General features: G+C 44.8%; 1 protein-coding gene across 6 annotated transcripts in view; it reads right to left on the bottom strand.

Moving 5' to 3' along the window:
• Window positions 1-7318: 7318 nt before the first annotated feature.
• LOC123994720 (kinesin-like protein KIF21A) overlaps window positions 7319-25175 on the bottom strand; it is a 51473-nt gene continuing 33616 nt past the window's right edge. The window contains exons 9-34 of one of the 6 annotated variants that reach the window (XM_046297642.1): window positions 24194-24383; window positions 23999-24062; window positions 23660-23863; window positions 22942-22986; window positions 22113-22173; window positions 21898-22015; window positions 21468-21656; window positions 20753-20952; window positions 20148-20255; window positions 19972-20040; window positions 19663-19811; window positions 18806-18950; window positions 14594-14788; window positions 14362-14463; window positions 13776-13941; window positions 13460-13480; window positions 12677-12740; window positions 12147-12198; window positions 11742-11932; window positions 11222-11437; window positions 10897-11033; window positions 10472-10646; window positions 10075-10233; window positions 9545-9833; window positions 9067-9266; window positions 7319-8810 (exon numbers count right to left, since the gene is read on the bottom strand). In XM_046297642.1, coding sequence (XP_046153598.1) covers window positions 8753-8810; window positions 9067-9266; window positions 9545-9833; window positions 10075-10233; window positions 10472-10646; window positions 10897-11033; window positions 11222-11437; window positions 11742-11932; window positions 12147-12198; window positions 12677-12740; window positions 13460-13480; window positions 13776-13941; window positions 14362-14463; window positions 14594-14788; window positions 18806-18950; window positions 19663-19811; window positions 19972-20040; window positions 20148-20255; window positions 20753-20952; window positions 21468-21656; window positions 21898-22015; window positions 22113-22173; window positions 22942-22986; window positions 23660-23863; window positions 23999-24062; window positions 24194-24383 — 3567 coding nt within the window. In that variant the 3' untranslated portion in view covers window positions 7319-8752. The remainder of the gene's footprint in view (window positions 8811-9066; window positions 9267-9544; window positions 9834-10074; window positions 10234-10471; window positions 10647-10896; window positions 11034-11221; window positions 11438-11741; window positions 11933-12146; window positions 12199-12676; window positions 12741-13459; window positions 13481-13775; window positions 13942-14361; window positions 14464-14593; window positions 14789-18805; window positions 18951-19662; window positions 19812-19971; window positions 20041-20147; window positions 20256-20752; window positions 20953-21467; window positions 21657-21897; window positions 22016-22112; window positions 22174-22941; window positions 22987-23659; window positions 23864-23998; window positions 24063-24193; window positions 24384-25175) is intronic. The other 5 variants (XM_046297644.1, XM_046297643.1, XM_046297645.1 and 2 more) reach the window with 5 other exon arrangements.

Below are 25175 nucleotides of genomic sequence, written 5' to 3'. Positions count from 1 at the left end.
AGATTGGTCACGAAAGTCAGAAAAGCAATAAAATGAATCACTTACCTTTGATGATCACTTATCTTAGTATATATATATATATATGCTCCACGTTTTTTCAAAGGTCCAACCCACCTGCTCCTCATTAGTATAGTCGTGAGTATCCCCGCCTGTCACGCGGGAGACCGGGGTTCAATTCCCCAACGGGGAGAAAGTACTGCTTTTTTTTAGGGTGAACCATGTTGCTGAGCCCCCAAAGTGGAAAATATTATTGGAAAAAAAGCTTTATGATACGATTTCCAGCCTTTGGGGTTAATTCAGCCTTCTAAGGCATTGGTTGTTCAGTGGTCACTTATAAGATCACTTATCTTCATATGTTTGCACTCACAAGACTCTCAGTTACACAATAAATGTTTTTTTGTTTGATAAAGATTCTCTTTATATCCAAAAACCTCCATTTGGTTGGCGCGTTTTGTTCAGTAATCCACAGGCTCGTGCGGTCATGATGGGCAGACGAATATTCCAAATAGTATCCGTAAAGTTCGTAGAAACATGTCAAACGTTTTTTATAATCAATCCTCAGGTTGTTTCTACAATAAATAATGAATAATATTTCAACAGGACGGTAGCCTTTTCAATAGAAGAGAGAAAGAAAAGGTCTCGCTCCCATTGCGCGCGCATGCACAAATCTGAGGACATGATCATTCTCGCTAATTTTTCAGAATAAAAGCCTGAAACTATGTCTAAAGACTGTTCACACCTTGTGGAAGTCATAGGGAAAGGAATCTGGTTGATATCCCTTTCAATGGAGGATAGGCTTGCAATGGAAAAGAGTAGTTTCAGAAAAACAGCACTTCCTGGATGGATTTTCCCCAGGTTTTCGCCTGCCATATCAGTTCTGTTATACTCACAGACAATGATATGCATATTCTAGCTTCTGGGCCTGAGAAATAGTCAGTTTACTTTGGGCACATTTTTCATCCAAACATCAAAATACTGCCCCCTAGCCTAAAGAGGTTTTAAGATACTTGATACAAATAACTAATCCTGGCAACCAATGTTCTAGCATTAATTAAATGAGGCAAGCAGATCAGAGATGTTAAGGTAATACCCAAGAGTATGCTACAGTACGTGTATAGTGTAAATAACAACTACCAATAGACCTAACATTTACATTTACATTTAAGTCATTTAGCAGACGCTCTTATCCAGAGCGACTTACAAGCATTTTGCCAATCAAATAATTACTTTGTAAAACGAAGAATGCAGTTAATCTATTTAACTAATTGGATGAAGGAATTGACACTCAAACACTCAAACAATTACAGTGTACATGAAATACATAATACATTACACGATGTGTGTCTGGTACACATGAGCTTGGTAGCAAGTTCTCAAAGTATGAACAAATTTGCTGTCCTTTTAACCAAACTCAAGCAGAAACTCACGCCTAACCTGAATCAACATTTCTTTGAACTTTCCTCGTTATAACAAAAGAAAAACACAGCCAGAATTTAAATCTAAACAACTCAATATAAATGATAGGAGAGCATCCTTGTGTCACTTCCTCTTTGAACTATCGGCTGCCTGATGAACAAAATATCAATGGATATGTATTTAAATCTAAAATATTGCTAGATTGGTTTTCACAGCTGTTTCATAATGTGTCTGTTATTGTAAATTGTAACGTATCCCTTGATGGTATTTGTTAGTTCAGCATTATTAATTATATCATAAGACATACAACTGATATATATTCAACCACAAGGGTGTATTTTTTAATCATCAATAGAGAACTAATATTATTTTAGTGTAGACAATTAAATGCCTGTTTAGAATGAAAACATGCCAGCCAGACAAGCCAGTGTATAAATCAAGTGTATTTGCATATTAATGGAGTTGAAATTAGCTCACTTTGCGATCTGTAAGGTAAGTAACATTAATGTGTCTGGGGGTGTCTGATGCCTGTTTATTCATAAAAAGCAGAAGATGATAAATAACATTAATCGCAATGGTTAGTGTCAGTGACACGTTTACACGATGTGAACACGACGTCTACATGGCGTGTACGTGTCACATGACGTGAAAGCGTTGGCATTTTGACGCCTTAGAAACAAACCTGTCTCCATTGACAGTCCATGTTAATTCATGGTGGTATTTTATGGCGCTAGGAAGACATTACCTGACTAGGTGAGAGGTATCAATAGCTTCACGAGACTTAATTATGGCATGACTCACCCCCCATAGATGTCACTTCATAGGCTAATAGTAAGCGTCACCTACTTGCGCTGGGAGATGGAATGTGCCCGCCTTGCACAAAATAATGCCACAGATGCCCATCTGATAAGTAGGCTATAATCATAAGATATTCACAAGAGACCTACAACAAATCATCAAATAGGAGTTAGGCTAACCCTGACCATGACTTATAATAACATAGATGATTATGATAGAGCCTGGGTGTAATAGGTCTTAAAGTGTTCAAAATCATATTTTATTATTTGTTTTCACATAATAATTTTCCTCACACCAGGAAAGTAATTACCAAGCAAGTATGTGTTTACTATGTTTGGATATCCTTGGGGTGGTTCATCATCTTCATTACCCAGTATTTTTCAGGCCTGACCTCCCCCTACAAATATAGCTCACACACAGACCCTCCGCTATCTGGTGAGAGAAACCATTACCACACCTTTAGGCAACCAGCCAGCACTCACCAAAGAGTTACTGTAAGTGATGCCCAAATAGATCCTTTGAAATATGTAAATTCACATGCTGACCACACCTCTCGCATTGCAAAACAAATGTACACATACATGTTATTCAATCATTGCACCCAGACTGCTCGCATGCACCAACGAGCGTCTGCATTGCCAAGTGCAAAAATAGAAGTCAGTTCTATTTGTGACGCTGAACGCGGTGCAAGTCCTGCCTCTCCCATCTCGTCATTGGTTTATAGAAGCAGATACCCACGTGCCATCTCCTCATGGTTTTACCCACGTGGGTGACTGAAAGATGAACTGAGGTCGGTCGGTCGTGGTAATACACCTATGAAGGTTGGATGCCAATCGCCATATAAAGTCCAAGAAAAAAAGCCTGGAAGGAGAAGAGATGACTAGAAACTATTCGGTTGACCGTTTTATAGTATGGATTAGTTGTCGGAGTAGAGGACCTTGTGCATTTCAGGTAAAATAGCAACTCAACGTTTATATCCCAGGACAAATTAGCTAGCATCAGCAAGCTAGCTGAATGTGACAAATTTGCTAGCAACTGCAAGATAGCTAGCTAAATTGCCTTAAATGTTTAATGCTTTAAGATAATTGGTTCAGAGTTTGTTTTGATATTTCAACCTGTGTGTCGTGATCACTTTTGGTGTGGGGGACAAAATCAATTTGCGCACGATGGCGCGCGTCCAGTTTGGGCATGGTGTCACATGAACGCACACACAAAACACACAGTCATGACGCAAATGAGCACATGCATGGATGCACACACACACACACAGAGAGAACGAGAGAGACGGAGACACACAGAGTATACACTAGTGTATAAACATATGCATAAAACATGAAACAACATCCATTTTCACTCATAGGCGTGAGGAGTCCGGGTGAAAGTGACACAATAGCCTATTTAATACATGACCCCACAGGTTAGGAGAAAAATGATTCCATGTGGAATTCCATGCCTCTGTATCCTCTAATGTTTTATACAGTAGGCCTATTCCATTCTATTTAGTGGCATTTATGTATGGCAACATACCTGCACTCTCAGACCAGGAGTAATATACCCCCACTTGTATTGAGTGCCCTCCTACACATCCCTACAGAGCTGATTGAATATAATAAAACAGCCTATAATATCAGCTGCCCACTCAGCTGTAACAGGTCAATGTGTTAAAGATAGTGAGCCCACTGCAAGGTATGTGGGCAATTCCATGGTAACGGAATTACAGACACATTTTTAAAAAACTTTGACAAACAAAAAACATTGATTTCAAAGTTTAACAAACCGTACAACTTTGTGCACAAGGACTACTTTGAACCATTTCCACTGAAAAATGTACAAAAACGAAATTAGTGGAAGAACTGTGCAGACGGAAACTTTGGTAACGGAATTACGGTAAAATCTCCCTCAGGTTTTGATTTGACCACTGTCAGGATTTGGCCAGGGTTGTTCCGGTTTTTGGTCACTAGATGCCCCCATTGTGCCTTTTGACCTTTTGTTTTCCCTTGATCCCCATTATTATTTGCACCTGTGCCTCGTTTCCCCTGATTGTATTTAAACCCTTTGTTTTGCTCTGTGTTTGTATGTTAGCACCCAGCCCTAGTACTCTGAGAACTCTTGTTGATCCCGGTGGACTCTCTTTTTGTTCTTGTTTGTTTGTTTTTTGAGTATCTTTTGAGGCTTTTTGTGCTTTACCTTCCACCTTGTGGATTTACCTTTTTTTTTCTTGGAGGATTACCTTTGTTCTTGTAGGATTCCTTTTGAGGTTGTGGAGTTACATGTTTTCCTGAAGAACTTCACTTTTTACTTCATTAAATACACCGTCTCAAGTACTGCTGTGTCTGCCTCATCTTCTGGGTTCTGCCAACTATTCGTGGCTCAGTTGGTTAAGTGACTTTCTCACTCCGGAGACCCGGGTTCGTAACTGGGTCCTGACAACAACGTTTTCCAAAAGTTATGACATGACACCTTGAGTTTGAAAAAAATCTATTTTGTTTATTGAACTACAGCAAGAACTGTATTTACACCCGGTAGCGGAATTACGGTAACAATTAAATCATTGGTCCCTGACCTGTACTGTACTACATAGAAATGCATAATGATGGATATGATTGTCATTATCCTCATGTTTTACAAGTTTGAACATCACAGCACTGCACAGCAGAGCACAGTACAATACAGCAGAGCACAGTAGAGCACAGTACAATACAGCAGAGCACAGTAGAGTACAATACAGCAGAGCACAGTAGAGTACAATACAGCAGAGCACAGTAGAGTACAATACAGCAGAGCACAGCAGAGTACAATACAGCAGAGCACAGTAGAGTACATTGCAATACAATACAGCAGGGTAGAGTAGAGTTCAGTGCAATAGAGTACAGTACAGTAGAGTTCTATACTATACTTTTCTTTTCTTTACGGTACTGTACTGCATTGTATTGGACAGTACTCTGCTAGGTTCGACTCACTGTACTGAACTGTATTGTACTGTACGCTACTTACTGTAATGTATGCTGTGCTATCCAAACTTGTGAAACACCAAACGTGTGAAACACACGTCTATAATAGGTTCAGATTTGGTCCAGTCCGTCTGTGGACAGTGCAATCAAGGCCAGGGTGGACTGATCAAATTTCAATGACTTTTTAACGTCTATGTATGTCCAGTGTTGGCCAGTGCTCAGCAGGTGAGGATGCTGGATGCTGGTAAATGTAGAGAGGGGACTCATGGGTAGGAGTCAGTAAGAGCTGGAAGAGGTAACATTAACTGGACAGTACTTGGGGCGGCAGATACCCTAGTGGTTAGAGTGTTGGGTCAGTAACAAAAGGTTTCTAGATCGAATCCCTGAGCTGACAAGGTAAAAATCTGTCGGTCTGCCCCTGAACAAGGCAGTAAAGCCGCTGTTCCCCGGTAGGCAGTCATTTGTTCTTGCCTAGTTGCCTTCTCGTCCCTCGCTTCATCCTCCCAAGCCTCTCGATCCTCCCCCAGCAGATGCCAGGAAACTCACTCCGGCTGTGTCCGGAATGGAACATTATTCCCTGTATGTGAGGTAAGCGTTGCTATATGTGGTATCAACCCTCTCACTGTTTCTCAGTCTAATCAAGCTATCTTACTTCCTCTCTTGGTCAACCCTTTATTCCAAAGCCAAATTACACAACCTGTGACTCGACAGGGAAAGAAAAGAGTATTGTATAAATATCTACAGACACTGAAGAGATGATTCAAGCAATGATTCACAGGGTCAACACACACACACACACACACAAACACACAGATATTGGATGAATGTAGCCAGTCACATAATCCCTATGACAGAATCCCCCTGACAAACCCATATAGGTTGAGCTAAGAATAACCCCCAGACAGGAACTCGTATCCCACGTAGACGTTATTGAGGTCAGTGTGTACATCGATTTACTATGAAACTGTACGAGTACCGTCTGGGTCCTGCTGTTAGCTTGGGATAACGAATGTTAAGATATCTGAGAAACAGGGAACAGACCAAGAAACCTTATCAGAATATGCTTGACAGTGCAGTAAGAATCCATGGTTGTTTTAATGAAGAACTCTGATGTTCAGCGTTTTTCAAATGGAAATAATCATCGATAGAGAAATAATGTGTTGACGAGACCAATGCACTATGTCAGATTGTGCTGACAGTGCAGTAGGAATCCTGGTTGTTTTAGGAACACCGACTTAACTCTATATGGCTGGGCCACACTGTATTAAATATACAGTAGCTTGTGGTGTCTGGAACAGTGTTTAGACATGGACATAGTCCGTGGTACCGAAGTAATGCAGCGCCTAAGGTGCAAGAGATTGTTCCGTTCTTATTGCACACATGAAACTCTGATGCCCCAGTTGTTGTACGTTAAATACTGATTCATTCCCATCACTTCTCTTCAGGGGATGTACGGAACTACGTAAAAGGAGCATGATTATTCCACCTTACAGTGCTATCAAAAGGAGAAAGAAGCTAATGGGAAAAGGTAAGGATGTCATCGTAGTTCCCCCTCAATAATTGTATACAATGTCGGTCACCTGTGTGCCGACGTGACCAGCGACCCGCGATGAGCCCACATATGTTGGGTCAAGGGTCGCTGGTCACATGCATACTGTAGGTAGGCACACAGGTGACATGCAGGAAGTGTGAATTCACAGGTATGGAGAGCATATTGTATGGTTCTTAGCATGCTCACCGATTATACCTCGGAACTAGGACATTTGCCTATGGAATTCTTGCAATGTTTTTTTTATCTTTGCTGCGAACAAATGAGCAAAAGACCCGATCAAATACATATGCTTAGAAAGCAGGTTGCTTTGCATGCGTTTATGAACATTTGCAATCCCACCTGTGCCATCTCCTGTGAAGGAGATTTGTTCATGGACATGGGATAGAATCGTTGTCCTGCAACACATTAAAAACGTCTAAAGACTGAATACCCACCGAAGGACAGGAGGAAGGGAAAACAAATCTCCCGCACCCAAGTTAGTGAAACTCTGTTTTGAAACCGTGTCATGTTTCCTAATGTGATACTTACTGTATTATACTGACACCAATTGGTGGCATCATGGCAACACACATCTCCACGTTGAAAGACATAACAGTTCATGTTGTTTTTGACAGACGCAATTTATTTCCACACCGCATCTGACATTAGAATCACTAGAAAGTCGGAATTTGTGCACAAGATGTCCACGAGGAAGAAAAACAGATTCTTATTTACATAAAGATGTGCTCATATAACCTATGTCATCCCAATCTCGGGATCCTGGGCTAGTCCACACAGACTAGGTTGTGATACTGTACTATCTACAGTATAAGATTGACAGGCACTGATAATAACACACACCTCTAGAGTTTTGTTATATTCTGTTCCGCCCGTTCCTGAATCAGATTGGGGAAGGGCGTACGTGGGCACAGGAAAACTAACTCAGATATTTTTCATTACTAGGTATTAATGCACTGCAAATTAATGCACTGCAAATTAATGCACTGCAAATTAATGCACTGCAAATCCGTGGATACAACCAATAAACCGAGTTGATTTAAGATGGGGCATACGCCTGTGCACAGGTAACCTCCCTTTACTTGGGCTCTGAAACGATTGAAGAAGGCCATTGGATACAACATGAAATGGGAGATCAGAACTTTGGAGGTTTCAAAGTCACCGTGAAAACACACATAAATGCAAACATTTTGACAGGCCATTTTCGTAGTTTGAGGTTTGAATGTGCTTGCATGATGCAAAGAGAGTAAGACCACTGCAGAGGTACGGTACTGTGCACAGGCAAGTAAAACGGAATGCATTGGCTAAAGATACTCATCACAGCCCGTTGACTATCACAGAGAATGTGTTGTAATTTGGTCACACACACAATCTGCATTAAAAGCAACACTTGAATTGGGTTGAGCTGAACCTCCACAATCGCATTTGTACTATGACGACAACACACCCTCATTGAACTTTGTTTCTGTAGCAGAGATCAGCCACACCGTCCCACACCACTAGTTCACTGTGCTATTCCCACTGAGACATCCCTATTCCCCACTGAGACTCTATGAGTCTCCCATAGGGTTTGGCAGTAACAGCTGATGTAAGACCAACCTCCATAGGGCCTTATTAAAAGACACCCCCTCCCCCCCTCCCCTCCTGACACAGAGAGATGATTACACGCTCTGTAGCAGAAGATTCCTCTACGATATGATAGGATACAGCTTGAGACAGAAACATGGGCATTACACTGGAGTTTCACAATTCTTCAGGTGAATTCCATGACTGTTGTGCTACTGTCCTCCAGCCTTGTTGACGGAATGTCTCACGTTGGTGAACTCAATGGGTCATCGGTGTGTCTGGGCTGGTCTTCTGCCCTGTGGCCAGCTTGGAGGTCCTCCATCCATGGATCATTGTGCAGAGCAGCAGTAAGTAGATTGAGTAGTAGATCCAGCAGGCAGCAATAGATCCTTAGGGCTGTAGTAGATCCAGAGTGATCTAGTAGGTCCCCAGAGTTGTGTCCGGTCACAGTCCAGAAGTCTCCTTCTCAGTGTCAATGGATGCCTTCCTCCAAAGAACCCTTTGCTTGCCAAATCTTCACCGTCCGGTCACTGTCACACAAGAAAGAACATGAAATCACTGGATCAACATGTGCATCAGAGGTTTGATTATCTCTCTTAGGTTAAACTATGACTTTGTTATTATAGTAACAGTGGGTTGATTTACTCAGAGGGTTAGGGTCAGGGTATGATCTGGATCATGGTCAAAGTTAGGAGATATATTCTCTGAAGGTAGGGGTTATGCTCAGGTTTGCCGTGAGATTTCGCTGCAGGCTCCTATGGCATTCAAGGGTGATGTTAAACTCACTCTGAGGCAGTGAATAGCTGGCTGCTGTTGGTAGCCAGTCCATTCACAGGGCTGTCGTGTCCCCTCAGGTCTCCGAGCGGTGCCAGGGTATCAGCGTGCCACAGCTTCAGCAGACCTCCCCTGTCTGCACTCAGCACTACCGGGCACCCTGGCACCACACCCAGCGCACTTACCCAGTCAGAGTGGGCACTCGCCACCTGCTGTGGAGGAAGCAAGTACACACTAGGTCAAAACAGGGCTACAAACTGTTGAAAAATAACTCATTGGGACAATAGATTTAGTTTACTACCACTGGTCATACAATGATGATAATGTTGCAGCTAGCAAAAACAATTCAACAAAACAACACTTGATGCTTACAAAGCAACATTGCAATGTGAAACTCGCAGCTATCAGCTGATTGTATGCTTCTGAGAGCCTTGCCTTCTTTCAGGTACTAGCAGTACAGTATATACAGCTAGTGTCCAATAGGTCCCACCTGTACTAGTCGTTTCCGGGACAGGTCCCACTTCTTGATGCAGTAGTCTCTGGAGCTGCTGTAGAGGCTGTCCCCCTGAACAGCCAGAGAGACGATACCCTCCTGGTGTGGCGGCTCAAAGTTGTGACAGGACACAATGCTGCCCTGGACACCCTCTGTCACCTCAAACATCTTCAGGGTGTGGTCCTTGGACCCCGTTAGGACCATGTCTTGACCGTTGCCCAACTGGTCGACGGTCAGACACAAGACCGGGCCCAGGTGACCCGTCAGCTTCCCAGTAGACACAAACCTAGAGCATAAGGTCAGGGTTCACGGGTCAGGAAGAGTTCAGATCTAGGAGTCCTCGGTACAACTAAAGATCATACTTGGGAGAAATGATTCAGCGTTCACTATCTATCTTTTCTTCGCTACATTCAGCAACCTGTGCCTGTTTTAGTGTACACAATGCCTCTCCTTTCATCTTCATTTTGTGCCACCTCCAGTCCTTACTTAAACTAAACACGATATTCAACTACTCTCTCCATTCTTACTTCCTGAGGTCCCACATGCGGACTGAGTTGCCCGAGGCGGAGTAGAGGTAGGATCCCGTGGGGTTCAGAGAAATCTGGTTGATCTGGTTCTCTCCTGGAGGGATGGACAGGGACCTGAGAGACACACAGCTGTCCCCTGTACTCACCTGGCCCGACGACCTGCGACACACACAATACCATGTCAATGGGAATGACATTGTGTAAAAGTACTTTTTTCAAGTAGCAAATTATGAATCTGAAGTTCCCTGGGCTGTGTCGGAATGTGCTAGAATCTCCTAGAATGTGTTGAAAAAGGAACTGGCAAGCTCAACTCCAACTTTTGACATAACGAAAGTCTTCGGTTTCTTACTAGAGGTGCATACATATACTCTTGGTGTTTGGATCTATATTTACTCACGTGAGTGTGCGTATGCACTTGGCGGAGTCTCGGATGTCCCAGACCTTGATGTAAGCGGTGGAGACAGTGAAGACCAGGCTGGAACAGTATCTAACAGACACCACACTGCTGGGATGATCTCCCAGAGACATGATCTCTTGACCAGTCACCAGGTTCCACACCTTACACGTACGATCTGGCAACACACACACACACAGACACAGACACAGGGGTTAGAAGTCAATAGTTCGGGGCAACGATGAGTGTTAAATATGGCAGAAACACCATCAACCACACCAGAGAGCTAGACGAAGCTAATACCAAATGATATGACTTACACTCATCTGAGCCTTTCAGATGTGAGAAGTCTAAGGGGTCATGGTTTAGAGGTCAAGGGTTGTTTTTTTGTTGTCATTTCCGAACATTATAGAACTAGAGAGCTGTACCTTTAGAGCCAGTGAAGAGCAGGTCATCAGTGCAGTCGACACACATGACAGGTTTGGTGTGTCCCTCAGCCACATGGACACACTGTAGCCTGGCAACATGGCTGATCTTAGGGGATGACACAGGGTTGACCACCCCTCTATAACAGGATAACAGGGACAAAAGACAACGTGTCAAGTCTGTTAGGACAGTGGTTCCCGAACTGTGTGTGGGGGGCGGTGGAAGGGGAGCCCCGAGTGAAACACAAGAAGTAGGTACAACTATGACCATCGTGACGTCATACGAACATGACACACGTGGGAAACATTGAAGTGGTGTGGCTCTTACGTTGGTTTGGCGTCTGTGATTTTGGTCTTCTCTGTGGCCGTGGGCGTGGGTATGTGCGACTTTGTCTCTCTCGCCGGGTGACCCTTGGGGTCCGTAGGTGTGTGTTCCTTGACGTCTAAAGGGGGATGTCCTCCCTTCTCTAGCATCCTCCTGCGTGTTAGAGGCGAGCGCTCCAGTGATCTCCTCTCAGCTCCCATCGAAGACCAGGCTCCAGATCTACACAACACAGAGACAGACAGACCCGCGACATGAACAGTTGAAGTGATGTGCACCGGATGATCAGCTGGAGTCACACACATCACTGAAGGTTACAATGCATTCCGGGTCAAGTTAAACATTCCATCCTTTTCGTGCCGACGCACTTGTTTTCTCAACAACAACATGGTTAAGGTGGTGAAGCCTGACCGGTCAAATTCACGTTCAGTAGGTAAGGATTTACTCCGCAAGTATCTGACTGTATTTCCTGTACTATAGCTTTAAAAACAAAACACAAAGACATTCGACCAACATAAGGACTTACAGTCCAGCTATCCGGGAGGACAGTGCTGAGGGGGACACAGTGAGTTCCCTGTCCCTGAGATGTCCTGCTACTGTCCCCATGTCTCCTGTCCCTCCCTGGGCGTCTGTCGGGGGTAGCAGGTGTGCAGAGAAGTCAAATTCACCACTCCCGGCATACAGCAGCTCCATCTGCGTGGTTGTCCTTCTGCGTGCCTGTGGTAGTGGGATCGATCCAATCAATCAATCAATCAATCAATCAATCAATCAATCAATCAATCACACAACCATTCATAAAGAGTGTTTTGCAAATAGCATTTGTCTCAAAGTGCTTATCAGTAACTCCTTTATTTTAGACTTCATGAACATGTCATTAAAATGGCGTTTAGAAAAATGCTTTTACGTGTGAAAGTACGGTAGACGACTGTACCTTCCTAGGTTTGGCCTCTCCACACAGCTTCAGGAGGTCAGAGGCCAATGAGCTGAAGCAAAGACAGAGGGGCAATTGACATGTTTATTTTGTTGAACCTTTATTTAACTAGGCAAGTCAGTTAAGAGCAAATCCCTATTCACAATGATGTTACTCATAGTCTTTTTGATAAGTTTGTTGATGGACGACCCAAATAAAGCACAATCATACATTAAAGGTGGAATCCGCAGGAGGAGAACCAGCGCCACTGTTATTGTTTTTGTTTACTTGACAAACTGGAAGCGAGGAGCGCCGCCCAACGTGGTGAAAAAAAAACTCCGTACATATTCTGCTGTTCTATTGCGCAAAGTACAATAATGTCCGAGGGGGGAAAAACTGTGTCCGTTGTTTGCAGTAGCTTCTTATTTTTTGTAATATTGCAAACGGATGTGGCAGTTTCCCCATTAAGGATTCCAGCTTTAAGTGATGAAATTCAATATTTAATATCCTCATGGTCTTATCTGAGTCAAATGTTGTTCTTTTTTTTTTACCTTCCCTCGGTGGCTGGGCTGGCGATAGAGGACTCATCACTACTGCTGTCATCTCCGTTCTCTGCTTGAGGACAGAACCATACAGCACACCTTGTTACGCTTGTTACCCTCAGACACACAACATGCCTCAGTTACTGCATGGTCGGACATGGGGTAGCTGTGGCTTCACAGCATGTTTTCAAATATCCCATTACAAGCAGTAAACTTGTGTTACTTTACTATTTAAACTGTTAGAGGATGATCACTTTCAAAAGCACATCTACAGTCTGGATATCACAAAGAAAACAAATGCATACGTTGTCTTCAAACTAATGCGGCAGCAGCAGCAAAACAATAGTTTGAATTCAAAGAGCTCTAAGGTACAGGGTTCAAAGATCAGAGGTCAGGTTAAATACATCAGGGGTCAGAAGGAGGTCAATAGTATAGTATACTGACGTTTTCATTTTATGGAGGGTAACTTAGTAAAGGTTGTAGTTGGAGTAGTACTCTCGTTAAGGCCTGAACTTCAGGTTTGCGTGGGGGCCAGGGTTTAAGCTAATGCCTATTCTTACATTTCAGATCTTCCTGAATGAGTCCGCTGAACAGGAGAAAGCTAGACATCCACACAGAGGATGGGGAGGGTCAGACAGGGAAGTGGGAGACAGGGGGCAACATACCACCTCATGCACCTCATGGCAAAGTTACGTTCTCAGGTTAGTCTTAAAGGGGAGTTTTAGAGGGAGGAGGGGCTTTAGGGGAGACCCATGGTCTCTGGGACCAGTCAGTCTGGTGTCTGTTACTTACCCACCACTAGGTAACCTATTTCTGTTTGAATTCAGGGTGAACAAACAGGGGGAAAAAACAAAGAAATCAAAGTCAAACAAAAGCTAAAAAAAGAATGGAGACACTTTATTTTACAGTCCCGTTTCAATGGGTATTTTACTTGTAGGCTATTTACTGAGAGAATACGCAATGGTACATGTTTTACTGAATCCGAAAGAAAAACGACATGGGAGATATGTTGTGAATGTCAGATAACACAGTGGACTGTAAAATGAAGTGTAGCCAAAAAAATGAGGAACTGAAAAGCAGTGTGTTTATACCACTGAGCCATCTATACCTTGCAGTGCGTTGCCCAGCAGAGCGTCCAGCTCAGGGTTGAGTTCAGCTTTCTCCTTCAGCATGTGGAACAGCAGCTGGTTCTGAGTGGCGCTGTTGATCTCTGTCTGCTTCAGCCTGCCCTCCATCATCTTCACCTGGGAATCCTTCTGGGCCGCCTGCAGACCCTGGGAGATGCACGTACCAGTAAAATCATACATGACAAAACACACTGACATCAACTGAGTGTTGTGACATTTAGCCCACAGAACAGCAGACAGGTATGTTTAACTCTATAATTTAAAAAAATATTTTTTATTTATTTGACCTTTATTTAACCAGGCAAGTCAGTTAAGAACACATTCTTATTTTCAATGATGGCCTGGGAACAGTGGGTTAACCGCCTGCTCAGGGGCAGAACGACAGATTTGTACCTTGTCAGCTCGGGGGTTTGAACTCGCAACCTTCCGGTTACTAGTCCAACGCTCTAACCACTAGGCTAACATAGTGTTTAAAAAAAGTAAAGTTCGCAATACAATACAATACCCTGAATGCCGCTTAATCGAAAGGTCGAGAGAACTCAGTAGGGGAAGGTGTACTGTAGTTACCTTGTTGATGGCCATGTGCAGGAAGTGATCAAGCAGGAAGCGGGCTTCTGATAGGTTACAGGAGCTGATCACCGCAGTAACCTCCACCGTGTCTCCCTCCTCCTGCATCCCAACAACATCACAGTCGGTCATAATAACAGTTATGAAGTAAATGTGTGTGCTGGCGTCAGCTGTACTAAGAAACTAGAAGGCGTCAATTTCCTGCAGAAAATGCGTGTTTGCGTCAGCGAACCTTCGCTTCCTCCATCTGCATGATGTTGGCCTGACAGTCAGCAATGCTGTCGTTGATGTAGTCGATGTTGGCCGCCAGGGCGTCTATCTCCTCGTTCAAAGACTGGATGCTTCGGTCCGTGTCGGTCCCCTCTGTGGCGATCTTCTCCCTCTTACGAGACACCTTCTCCCTTCGCTTGGTCAGGTCCTCACGTTGCTGTAAGAGGCAGGGAGGCAGGGAGAGATATAGAGTTATAATAAAATTGTCTCCAAATTGCATTCCTTTCTACCTATTGCTCTACAAATCTTAGAAGTAACGGAGCTCGGAGGAACCTTTTGGGCTTCTAAAAATTGACACACAGGGGGAACCTTTCCAGGTCACAAAGGTTCCTCGAGGAACCCCTGTGACGTGAGCCATATCTTTTCGCTCAAGTGTCACAGATTGACACTTATACTGGGCTGCCTGTGTAAAGGTTCAAACAGGAACGTTTTTGTGATGGATACATTTCTTTACCTTTTTAATAATATAGAAGATTGGAGGCGTGGCTTATTGGAGGAGTGGCTTTCAGATATTTATTTTTGGCCACCTGTAAGAGTAAATGTCATTCCTTTTCATCATATAAAGTTTGTACACAACAAAGTGAAATGTTCCTGAAAGGTTTATGCATATTCTAATATAACAACAAGATATCACAGCCTGACTTTATGTCAGCGTCTATTTTTGATGAGTAAACATGACTCCATCTCCTGGTGATCTGTGACAAACGTGGTAAATTAAGGCACATAGAAACAACTCTAGGGATAATTTTGGGCATTCATTCTGACTGGTTAAGTTAAGGATTAAGGTTGGGGATAGGGTTAAAACCTTAGGCATTCATCCCGAATGCTTAACCGTTGTAGGCAGAGTCTAAGCCTCCAGCTCTGTAGACAGTGTGTTCAATCCCAGTGTTTTTCGCGCCTTCTATCTAGCGGTTGGTTTTGATTTCACCTCCTGATGTCCTGGGGACCTGCACAAATGTTGAATTTCGCCTTGGATCTGGAGTGATCCCTCTGAATATAATATGAACATTTCTGATTACATACGCTGCTTTCAGAAGGTATTCACACGCCTTGACTTTTTTTCACATTCTGTTGTGTTACAAAGTGGGATCGAAATTGATTTAATTGTCATTTTTTTGTCTAGACAAAATACTCAAAATCTTGAAAAAATGAAATTAATGGAAAATAAAACACTGATATATCTTCACTAGAAAAGCATTCAACCCCTTGAGTCAATACATGTTAGAATACATTTTGGCAGTGATTACAGTTGTCAGTCTTTCTGGGGAAGTCTAAGAGCTTTACACACTTGGATTTGACAATATTTGCTTATTGTTATTGAAATAATTCTTCAAGCTCTGTCAACTTGGTTGTTGATCATTGCTAGACAGCCATTTTCAAGTCCTGCCATAGATGTTCAAGCGGATTTAAGTCAAAATTGTAACTAGACAACTCAGCAACATTCAATGTTGTCTTGATAAGCAACTCCAGGTGTATATTTGGCTTTGTGTTATAGGTAGTTGTCCTGCTGAAAGGTGAATGTCTCCCAGTGTCTGTAGGAGAGCAGACTGAACCAATATTTCCTTTAGGATTTTGCCTGTACTTAGCTCTATTCCGTTTATTTTATCCCCAAAAAACTCCCTAGTCTCTGCCAATGACAAGCATACCCATAACATGACGCAGCCACCACCATGCTTGACAATATGAAAAGTAGTACACAGTAATGTGCATTGTTGGATTTGCCCCAAACATAACGCTTTGTATTTAGGACAAAAAGTTAATTTCTTTGCCACTGTTACATCTTCTCCTGCTCCTCCCCTCCGGCGTACGACGTCGCCAGAGTACTAACCACCGGTCCTGGGATTCATCATTACGCACACCCGGGACTCATTATACTCACCTGTTAATCATTATGATTCACACCTGAATCTGTGCTTGAAATTCACTGCTAGACTGAGGGACCTTACAAATAATAGTATGTGTAGAGTACAGAGTCATTTATCATGGGGTAGTCATTTAAAAATAATGTTAAAAACTATTATTGCCCAAAGAGTGTGTCCATGCAAATTATTACGTGACTTGTTAAGCAAATGTTTACTCCTGAACTGTAGGCTTACCATAACAAATGGGTTGAATACTTATTGACTCAAGGCATTTTAGCTTTTCATTTTTGTCCCCTTTTTCAATCTTGTCTCATCGCTGCAACTCCCCAACGGGCCTCGGGAGGTGAAGGTCAAGTCATGCATCCTCCGAAACATGACCCGCCAAACACTTGCCTGCTTAACCCAGAAGCCAACCACACCAATGTATCGGCGAAAACACTGTTCACCTGGTCAGCCTACAAGTGCCCGGGCCCGCCACAAGGAGTCGCTAGAGCACGATGAGCCAAGTAAAGCCCCCCTGGCCAAACCCTCCCCTAACCCGAAAGCAGTCCCAATCTCGGCCAGTTGTGACACAGCCCGGGATTGAACCTGGGTATGTAGTAACGCCTCTAGCGATGCAGTGCCTTAGACCATTGCACCACTCGGGAGGCCTCAGCTTAGATTTTTTTTAAATGAATTTCTAAGCATTTCTGAAAACACAATTCCACTGTGACATTATAGGGTATTGCGTATAGATCAGTAATACAAAATCTAAATTCAATCCATTTAAAAAAATGTGTAAAAAGTCAAGGGGGTGAATACTTTCTGAAGGCACTGTAGAGCCATGACAGTCACCCAAAGGCAACGATAACAACGTAACCATAAAGTAGTAACATTAGGATCTGCATACAGACGGGCTACAACGTCACGAAAACAAGGGGTGCCCTTCAATGGGGCAGAAGGCGGTGTGTGGTTGTGCCTCTGGACGGCAAGAGAGCCACCGTGTGTGAAATCATAGAATGCTTGCTTCAGCTCGTTACGTCTTGTTCTTGATACCATGTCTTGTTTTGAGGTGTTTCGACTGATGTCACGCCTATGCTAACATTGCTCACTAGCTAGCTAACCAACAACTGTAACTATGTGTTTGAGAGACAACATGTGCTCGTTAGACGCATTTATTTATGTTTTCAATAAACATTGGAGACTAAAGATAGTTGACATGTTGTCAACAACAACCCCGTCCGTTTTGCCGCATAGTTGCGTACGCATTGGTTTTGTTTACAAAACAACCAACCCGTCTCGTGAGGAACTCACACACGTCTGTAAACCTAATTGAAGCTACAAAACTATCCGTGTTCAACTTTAACATGTGACAACAATACAACAGAAAAGACGAACGGAAAATTGTTTCTTCCCACGGGTGGCCAAAAATAACTATCTGAAGCAACCGCCTTACTAAGCCACGCTCCGCAGTCTTTGCATCTTGATAACCCAGCATCAACAACCCAACCTGGCCCGTTTTAAAGAAAACAACCCGACTTAGTGACCCAGTGCCTGCAACCCAGCAATTGGGTCATCCAAACAACCAAGCATTTTTGAAAGTGTTGGCTAGGTTAAAGATACTGTAGCTAGCTAGCAACCTAAGCCAACACCTAATAAGTATCATCAAAAACACATGGCATTACCATCACAAGAAACTTTTCGGAATTAAAACAGGAGGCGTGAGAGTATTATTCAACATTGGTATTAAAATGGTACTTAGGAATGGGGTCATTGTTTACAAGTTGCTTGCTATCCTATAAAGCCAGCGGCCAAAACACAATGTTCCTCTTCTTCTGAGTTTGGCAGCACAATAAATCCAGCGGCAAAATAAATTCCAAGTGCCCAAACACATGCCGACAAAAAGGTTCCCCAGGTTCCCCAGCTAAATTGAATCATTCAAGAACTACTCAACTAACCAATGGTGCAAATATGAACCCATTGACTGCAATGGTTCACTGAGGAACTCCAGAGTTCCTTGAGAATCTCCAGGGTTCCTTGAGAATCTCCAGGGTTCCTTGAGAATCTCCAGGGTTCCTTGAGAATCTCCAGGGTTCCTTGAGAATCTCCAGGGTTCCTTGAGAATCTCCAGGGTTCCTTGAGAATCTCCAGGGTTCCTTGAGTCCCCCTTAATTCTAAGAGTGTAGCCAAAACGGCAACAATGATAAGTCTGTATATACTCCCCTGTCGGTTTTTGCCTTTTTCCACTGACAGAGAACCATGTTGGCATCAGTCTGATAGGAATACAGTAGAACTGGTAGCAATACAGTAAAACTACAGTGGGTTTATTTTACCTTGAGGAGGCGGTTCATATCAGCCTCCATGTTGGAGATGGTCAGCCTCTGCATGATGATGTCAGTGATGCGTCTCTCCAGAGACTGCCATTTAGCCCGGGCTGTCCTGGTGGTGGAGACGCTCCCCATCCTCACCGGGTACTTCCTGATAAATGGAATTCCACAGAGGTCATTGTACAGTACGGGCCAATATATTACTGAAAAACAAAGACGAGGTGAGGAACTTATTGTTGTCCGTTTCAACTAGAGTAGGAGTCCTTTCATGCACACAAAACATACATACATACATACATTTGTCACTTCGTAAACAACAGGTGTAGACTATCGGTGAAACGCTTATTTACGAGCCCTTCCCAACAATGCAGAGAGAAAGACAATAACACAAGGAATAAATACACAGTGAGTAACGATAACTTGGCTATATACACAGGCAGAGATGGGCAGTATTTCTGTTACATATATTTCAAATACATGTTTTAATTTCCTATGAGTATTTTGACATTTTAATTACACTGGGTTGAACTACACTCCAATGTTTTTTTGTATTTTCTAATTACTGTAATTTGTCTTTTCAAAATACAATATATTTTTTTAAATAAATAACAATGTTGTAGTGGTACACATTATGTGTGTCCCCTTTCACCCTCTATTGGTATTGTCATGACTTGCCAGTCCTGAGAGGGAGATCAGGGGTGCCGGCTAGGCAATGCTAGTTTATTTTGATACATTGTTCTTTATTTAATTTTTATGTATTTTGTAACTGGAGCTATTTGGTTAACAAACACATCATGCCTATGCACACGAGCAAACACACACAAGCACACACACACTCACACCATCAGTCCTGCTGGTAGTACCTTGGGGTGCCATTGGGGCCTGCTGCCCCAGCAGAGTGAGGTCTCCCTAGGATGCTGCGGTGAGAAGGGTCCTGGAGGGGCTCCGGTAGGCTCACCTTTCTGTTTACCTTCCCTGAAGTTGGCCTCACCTGCTTCCTCAGAGCTGTCACCTAGCACAAGAGGAAAGCAGGGCCATGTTCAGTAGGGAGAAAATGTTTTGGAACTGAGATACTACCTGAACGTGTTCAAAAAGTACAACAATGTTTTGTTTTCCACTGCAAAACGTTTTGCTACAGTTTGCCACACTGAACATGACCCAGTGTATCTTACCTCCTCATTCTTCCTGCGCAGTATCAGGTCCTGCTGCCTCTTCTGAGCCTCCAGCTGTCTCAGTTGGTGCTGTAAGTGACAGGCACGTCATAGCAATAGAATTCAATTGAATTGAACTTGGTCACAGGCTAACACACAACTTCACAACACACATGATTTCCTGTCCATAACGTTACCTCATGTTTGCGCTGGTCCTTCTTCAGAGTCGCGATCTCTCTGTTGCGTCGGCACTCTGACGCTCTGTTTTTCTCCTGCACCTCCTTCATCTGACGCATCAGACCCACCTAGTACAACAACCACCATTTACATGTCAATCAATCAGTCAACATATCCATCCATCCACCCTCCAACTAACCACCCGCCCACCCACCCATCCATCCACCCTCCAACTAACCACCCGCCCACCCACCCATCCATCCAACCTCCAACTAACCACCCGCCCACCCACCCACCCTCCAACTAACCACCCGCCCACCCACCCATCCATCCACCTAACCACCCGCCCACCCACCCGCCCACCCACCCATCCATCCACCTAACCACCCTCCCACCCATCCATCCACCCGCCCACCCACCCACCCATCCACCCTCCAACTAACCACCCACCCACCCACCCATCCATCCACCCTCCAACTAACCACCCGCCCACCCACCCATCCATCCACCCTCCAACTAACCACCCGCCCACCCACCCATCCATCCACCCGCCCGCCCACCCACCCACCCACTAACCACCCGCCCACCCACCCATCCATCCTTCCATCCACAATTTTCTATTGACCTTTGTTTTCTTCATCTCAGCCACATCCTGGTTGAGTTTCTTGAGCTGCTTCTCGTACTGCGATTGGTTCTTGAGGAGGCGTGCGTGTTCCTTCTGGGCCGACTGCAGCTTCTGCATCTCCTTGTTCATAGAGCTCAGCTTCTTCTCATATTCCAACTTGATCTTCTTAGCTTTCCCCTCCGTGCACGTCTCCACCGAGCCTGCAGACACAACTAACTCAGCTAAGCACGGGCACGGTGGAAACAACACCACACAAGTTCGGTTCAGCCGACACAGCTCAGCACAGCCACAATGGAATATCAAGCAAATCAGTCGTTCAAATGTTAGCCTTTTTACAGTCACAAAGTGATTTGACAGAATACGACAGCCCTCTAGAAATAAGGGGTTTAAACACACACTTTATGGTGTCTAAAATAACAAATCATGACAGAGGGACTCAGACAAAATACATTCAAATGCTATGTACAGGTATGATGTCATTGGTGGTGGACCGGATTAGTTAGATAGTTAGATATATGTCAGTTATGTAACTCCACAATACACTCACTGAGATGTAGCGACGTGGCACAGAGCACCTAAATAAATCAAATGCAACCCTTCATTAATCTGCCACCACATTCCTGTGCGCCTCTGCTCTACCGAGGTCGTGACCGTGATGCACGGCATCGTCTCCTGTGCACGTCTCCCTCTCTCTCGCTCTCTCTCGTATACGTACCCATGTTGTGCAGCACCTTGTCCCTCTCCAGCTGTGTGTCTCTGATCTTGCTCTGCAGCATCATCAGCTTCTGTTCGTACTGCTGCTTGAGCGTGTGCAGACGGCGCTGGCTGTTCTCCAGCTCATCGATCAGCTTCTGCTTGATGGCGATCTCACACGTGATGTTGGCCAGGTCCGCCTGGAAGTTCTCTTTTTCCAGAGAACACACGCAGAACGAGCTACATGAGACACGCTTCAATGACATATTCACTCTTTTATTAAAACAGCAGAATAATCTAATCACGGTGAATGAATAAGGGGTGATAGAGCTGGGTTTGAAAAAAACCCTGCACACACTCCACGCGGCCCTCCAGGACCAAAGAAGCAAGGCATTCTTTATGACAGTGTAAAAGCACCTTTGGATGTGTGTGTGTGAGTGAGAGAGTTTTACCTTTCTCATCCAGTTCTTCAGAGTCTGACTCGTCCGAGCTCTCCTCTCCCTCCATCTCGTACTCCTCGTCTTCTCCCTCCAGCTCCTCTCCTTCCTCATGGTCACTAACGTGGTCATCCTGTTCACACACACATTTACACGATGTGAGTACAAAGAACACACACACACACACACACACACACACACACGGCAATTAAGGACATTCTTAGACGTACCCCCTCAGCCTCGTCGTTGCCTCGTTCCTGTTCGTTGTCAGGTACCTCCTCCTTGACCACACTGTGAGGACAGAACCAGAGGTTCAGGGACCCATTGACCGCAATCGCAAGACATCAGGTCACTAGACTATCAGGGAGTACTACCATACCATACAGCACCACCATACAGCACTAGCACACAGCACATGAACACGCTACCTTGATTTTTCTGCATACTGTAAAAATGCATTTAAGGTTAGAATCACAATTCAAACAGAACCCAAATCATTTGGTTGTTAGAATCATCCTTGAAGTAGACGTTAGTGAATGATTGATTGACACTGTGGTTGCATCATGGCAAAAAGTGCTGCATATTTTAGTTCATTTCTTTAGTTTAAGGGTCTCAACAATGCAGAAAGGGGGAGAAGGGGTAAGAAGAAGGGGGAGAGATTACAAGTGGGTTCTCCTCCAGGTGTGGAAACTACCTGCAGGTGTAAAAGCTGTGTTAGAGAGGCGGGAAGTAGGGAGTTAGAGAGATGAGGGAGAGAGGGAGGAAAGGAGGTTAGAGATGATGGGGGAGAGGACAGGGAGGAGAGGGGGAGAGAGGAGGACAGGGGTTAGAGAGATGGGGGAGAGAGGGGAGGACAGGGGGTTAGAGAGATGGGGGAGAGGGAGGACAGGGGTTAGGAGATGGGGGAGGGGTTAGCGAGATGGGGAGAGAGGGAGGAAAGGGGGGGTTAGCGAGATGGGGGGAGAGGGAGGAAAGGGGGGAGGAAAGGGGTTAGCGAGATGGGGGGGGAGAGGGAGGAAAGGGGGTTAGCGAGGTGGGGGAGAGAGGGGCATAGCAAACCTGGCAAGCCCAACCTCATGGTGACTCTCCTCGAGCCGCTGCAGTCTTCAGAGTAGGGGAGGAGAATGTGGGAGACAGTTGGAGAGAGTGAGGTTGGCGGGGGAAGGGAGTGAACCAGAGAGCAGAAAAGAGTGTAGCAAAGAAGAACAGGTTAACCTTCAAGGATTTGACGCTGGTAGTCTTCTATTGGCTTGTTGATGTGTAACCAAGCCATTTATGTGCTATGTTGCTTATCAAATGTGTATTAAACCACAGAGAAAGAGAGACTAGTTGCACAGTACAGGTACATCTGAACATGACTGGGCCTGTGATATAAACCCATCCTCGTGTATGGGGTACGAGGGAACACGTACCTGCTGAAGGGGAAATGCTGGGTGCCAGAACTAATTACCCAAAACACCCTGGGACAACAATGGAAACCAATTCCCTCGCCCCCCCCTCCCCTTCCCTCCCCAGTACCACCTCTCCCCCTCACCCCACCATGCCCACTCCATCTCTAACCACCTCCGAGCATATCACTGTCAGACTCTAGGTCTACCATCAAAGTCTACCCAATTGTTCCCCGTTGTTTAATCCACAAGTTTGGACAGAGAGTTACAAATTGTAACAAACATAAACGCAATCGGTTTCGTGGCATGCATGTGAAATGTACATCAAAACAGCAACGTGGAATGAGAGCAAATATCAAAAGGTATGAAGGGAAAAGAACAACTCCTACCTCTTCTTTTTCTTCCTCTCTTTCTTCTTGAGTTTCTCCAGATCTTTCTTGGCCATTTCGATGATGTCAGAGGCCTCTCTCTCCGGGGCGAGTTGGCCTGGGGAGAAGGAGCCCCCAACCCCGTACAGGGATGAACGTGTGTTGGCACGGGACAGGGTTTTACGGAGGTTCTCATTCACTGCCTCACTCTCCAGAAGCTTGGCTCTGCAGACACAAAACCAACGGTCAGAATACGGTTGTGGGTCTCCAAACACCAAAACCAAACGTCACAATACTCAATGCCAGCCTTTCTACAGACACATCATACTGTGCATGTAAGAGACACGTCATGCATCATACCTGAGCTCCTCGATTTCTTTGATGTAGTTCTGGATCATATTTCCAATTTCCTCATTCCCCTCACCTGGAAGATAATCGAACATGAGCGCATTTTCAGCACTTTTCCCATAGACTTTAATGGAGCACTTCTTCTCCCACTAGCCTGGATTTTGAATCATGTTATCATGTTACCATTATTCCTGTCCCAGTACGTACCCACTTTGGCCAGAGCCTGGTTGGCCTGGTCACTGAGGTACTGTGTGAGTCTGGCCCTCTGAGCGTCAATGGTCTCCTGCATGGCCTTGACCCTGATCCTCAGGTTGCTGTTCTCTGTCTGCAGCATGCTGTTCTCATGGACCATGTCGTTGATGCTCTCCATGCCGTCCTCCCCCACCATACGCTTGCCCTGAGACCAGAGACAGGCCAGAGGACTATGGTTATTATAGCAGATCACTATGGTAGATCAGTTATAACAATGTGTATTTGCCTATCTCCCCTACCAGATGCTTGCCCTGCTCAGACCAGAGGGAACCAGAGAGATGAGTGTAGATCATAGAGAAATATAGACTGAAATCCACACTGAATATCCCTCCGTTTCACGATTGTTTAGTTGGATTCCAGGCTACGAGAAATACAGCCTCAATGGACATGTGCAGCCGCTACTACGTTTGAAGTTATATGGATCCGTATAATGGTACAATTTACCATATGACTTGGAAAACAGGGCCTTTGTAATGATATCTAAAATAGCAACAAACAAACAAAAATATTCCTCTCTCTCGGTCTCTCTCTCTCCCGGTCTCTCTCTCCCCCGGTCTCTCTCTCTCCCCCGGTCTCTCTCTCTCCCCCGGTCTCTCTCCCCCTCCCCGGTCTCTCTCTCTCTCTCTCGGTCTCTCTCCCCTCTCGGTCTCTCTCTCCCCCCCTCTCTCTCCCCCCCACTTTCGGTCTCTCTCTCCCCCTCTCTCGGTCTCTCTCTCGGTCTCTCTCCCCCCTCTCTCGGTCTCTTCCCCCCTCTCTCGGTCTCTCTCTCCCCCCTCTCTCTGTCTCTCTCGGTCTCTCCCCCCTCTGTCTCTCCCCCTCCCCCCTCTCGGTCTCCCTCTCCCCCTCTCGGTCTCTCTCCCCCCCTCTCGGTCTCTCTCCCCCCTCTCTCTGTCTCTCTCGGTCTCTCCCCCCTCTCTGTCTCCCCCCCCTCGGTCCC

Source organism: Oncorhynchus gorbuscha, linkage group LG14, assembly GCF_021184085.1.
Source record: "Oncorhynchus gorbuscha isolate QuinsamMale2020 ecotype Even-year linkage group LG14, OgorEven_v1.0, whole genome shotgun sequence".
Classification (NCBI taxonomy): Eukaryota; Metazoa; Chordata; class Actinopteri; order Salmoniformes; family Salmonidae; genus Oncorhynchus; species Oncorhynchus gorbuscha.
The sequence above is the reverse complement of the archived record's forward strand: the minus strand, read 5'-3'. Positions and strand labels throughout refer to the sequence as shown.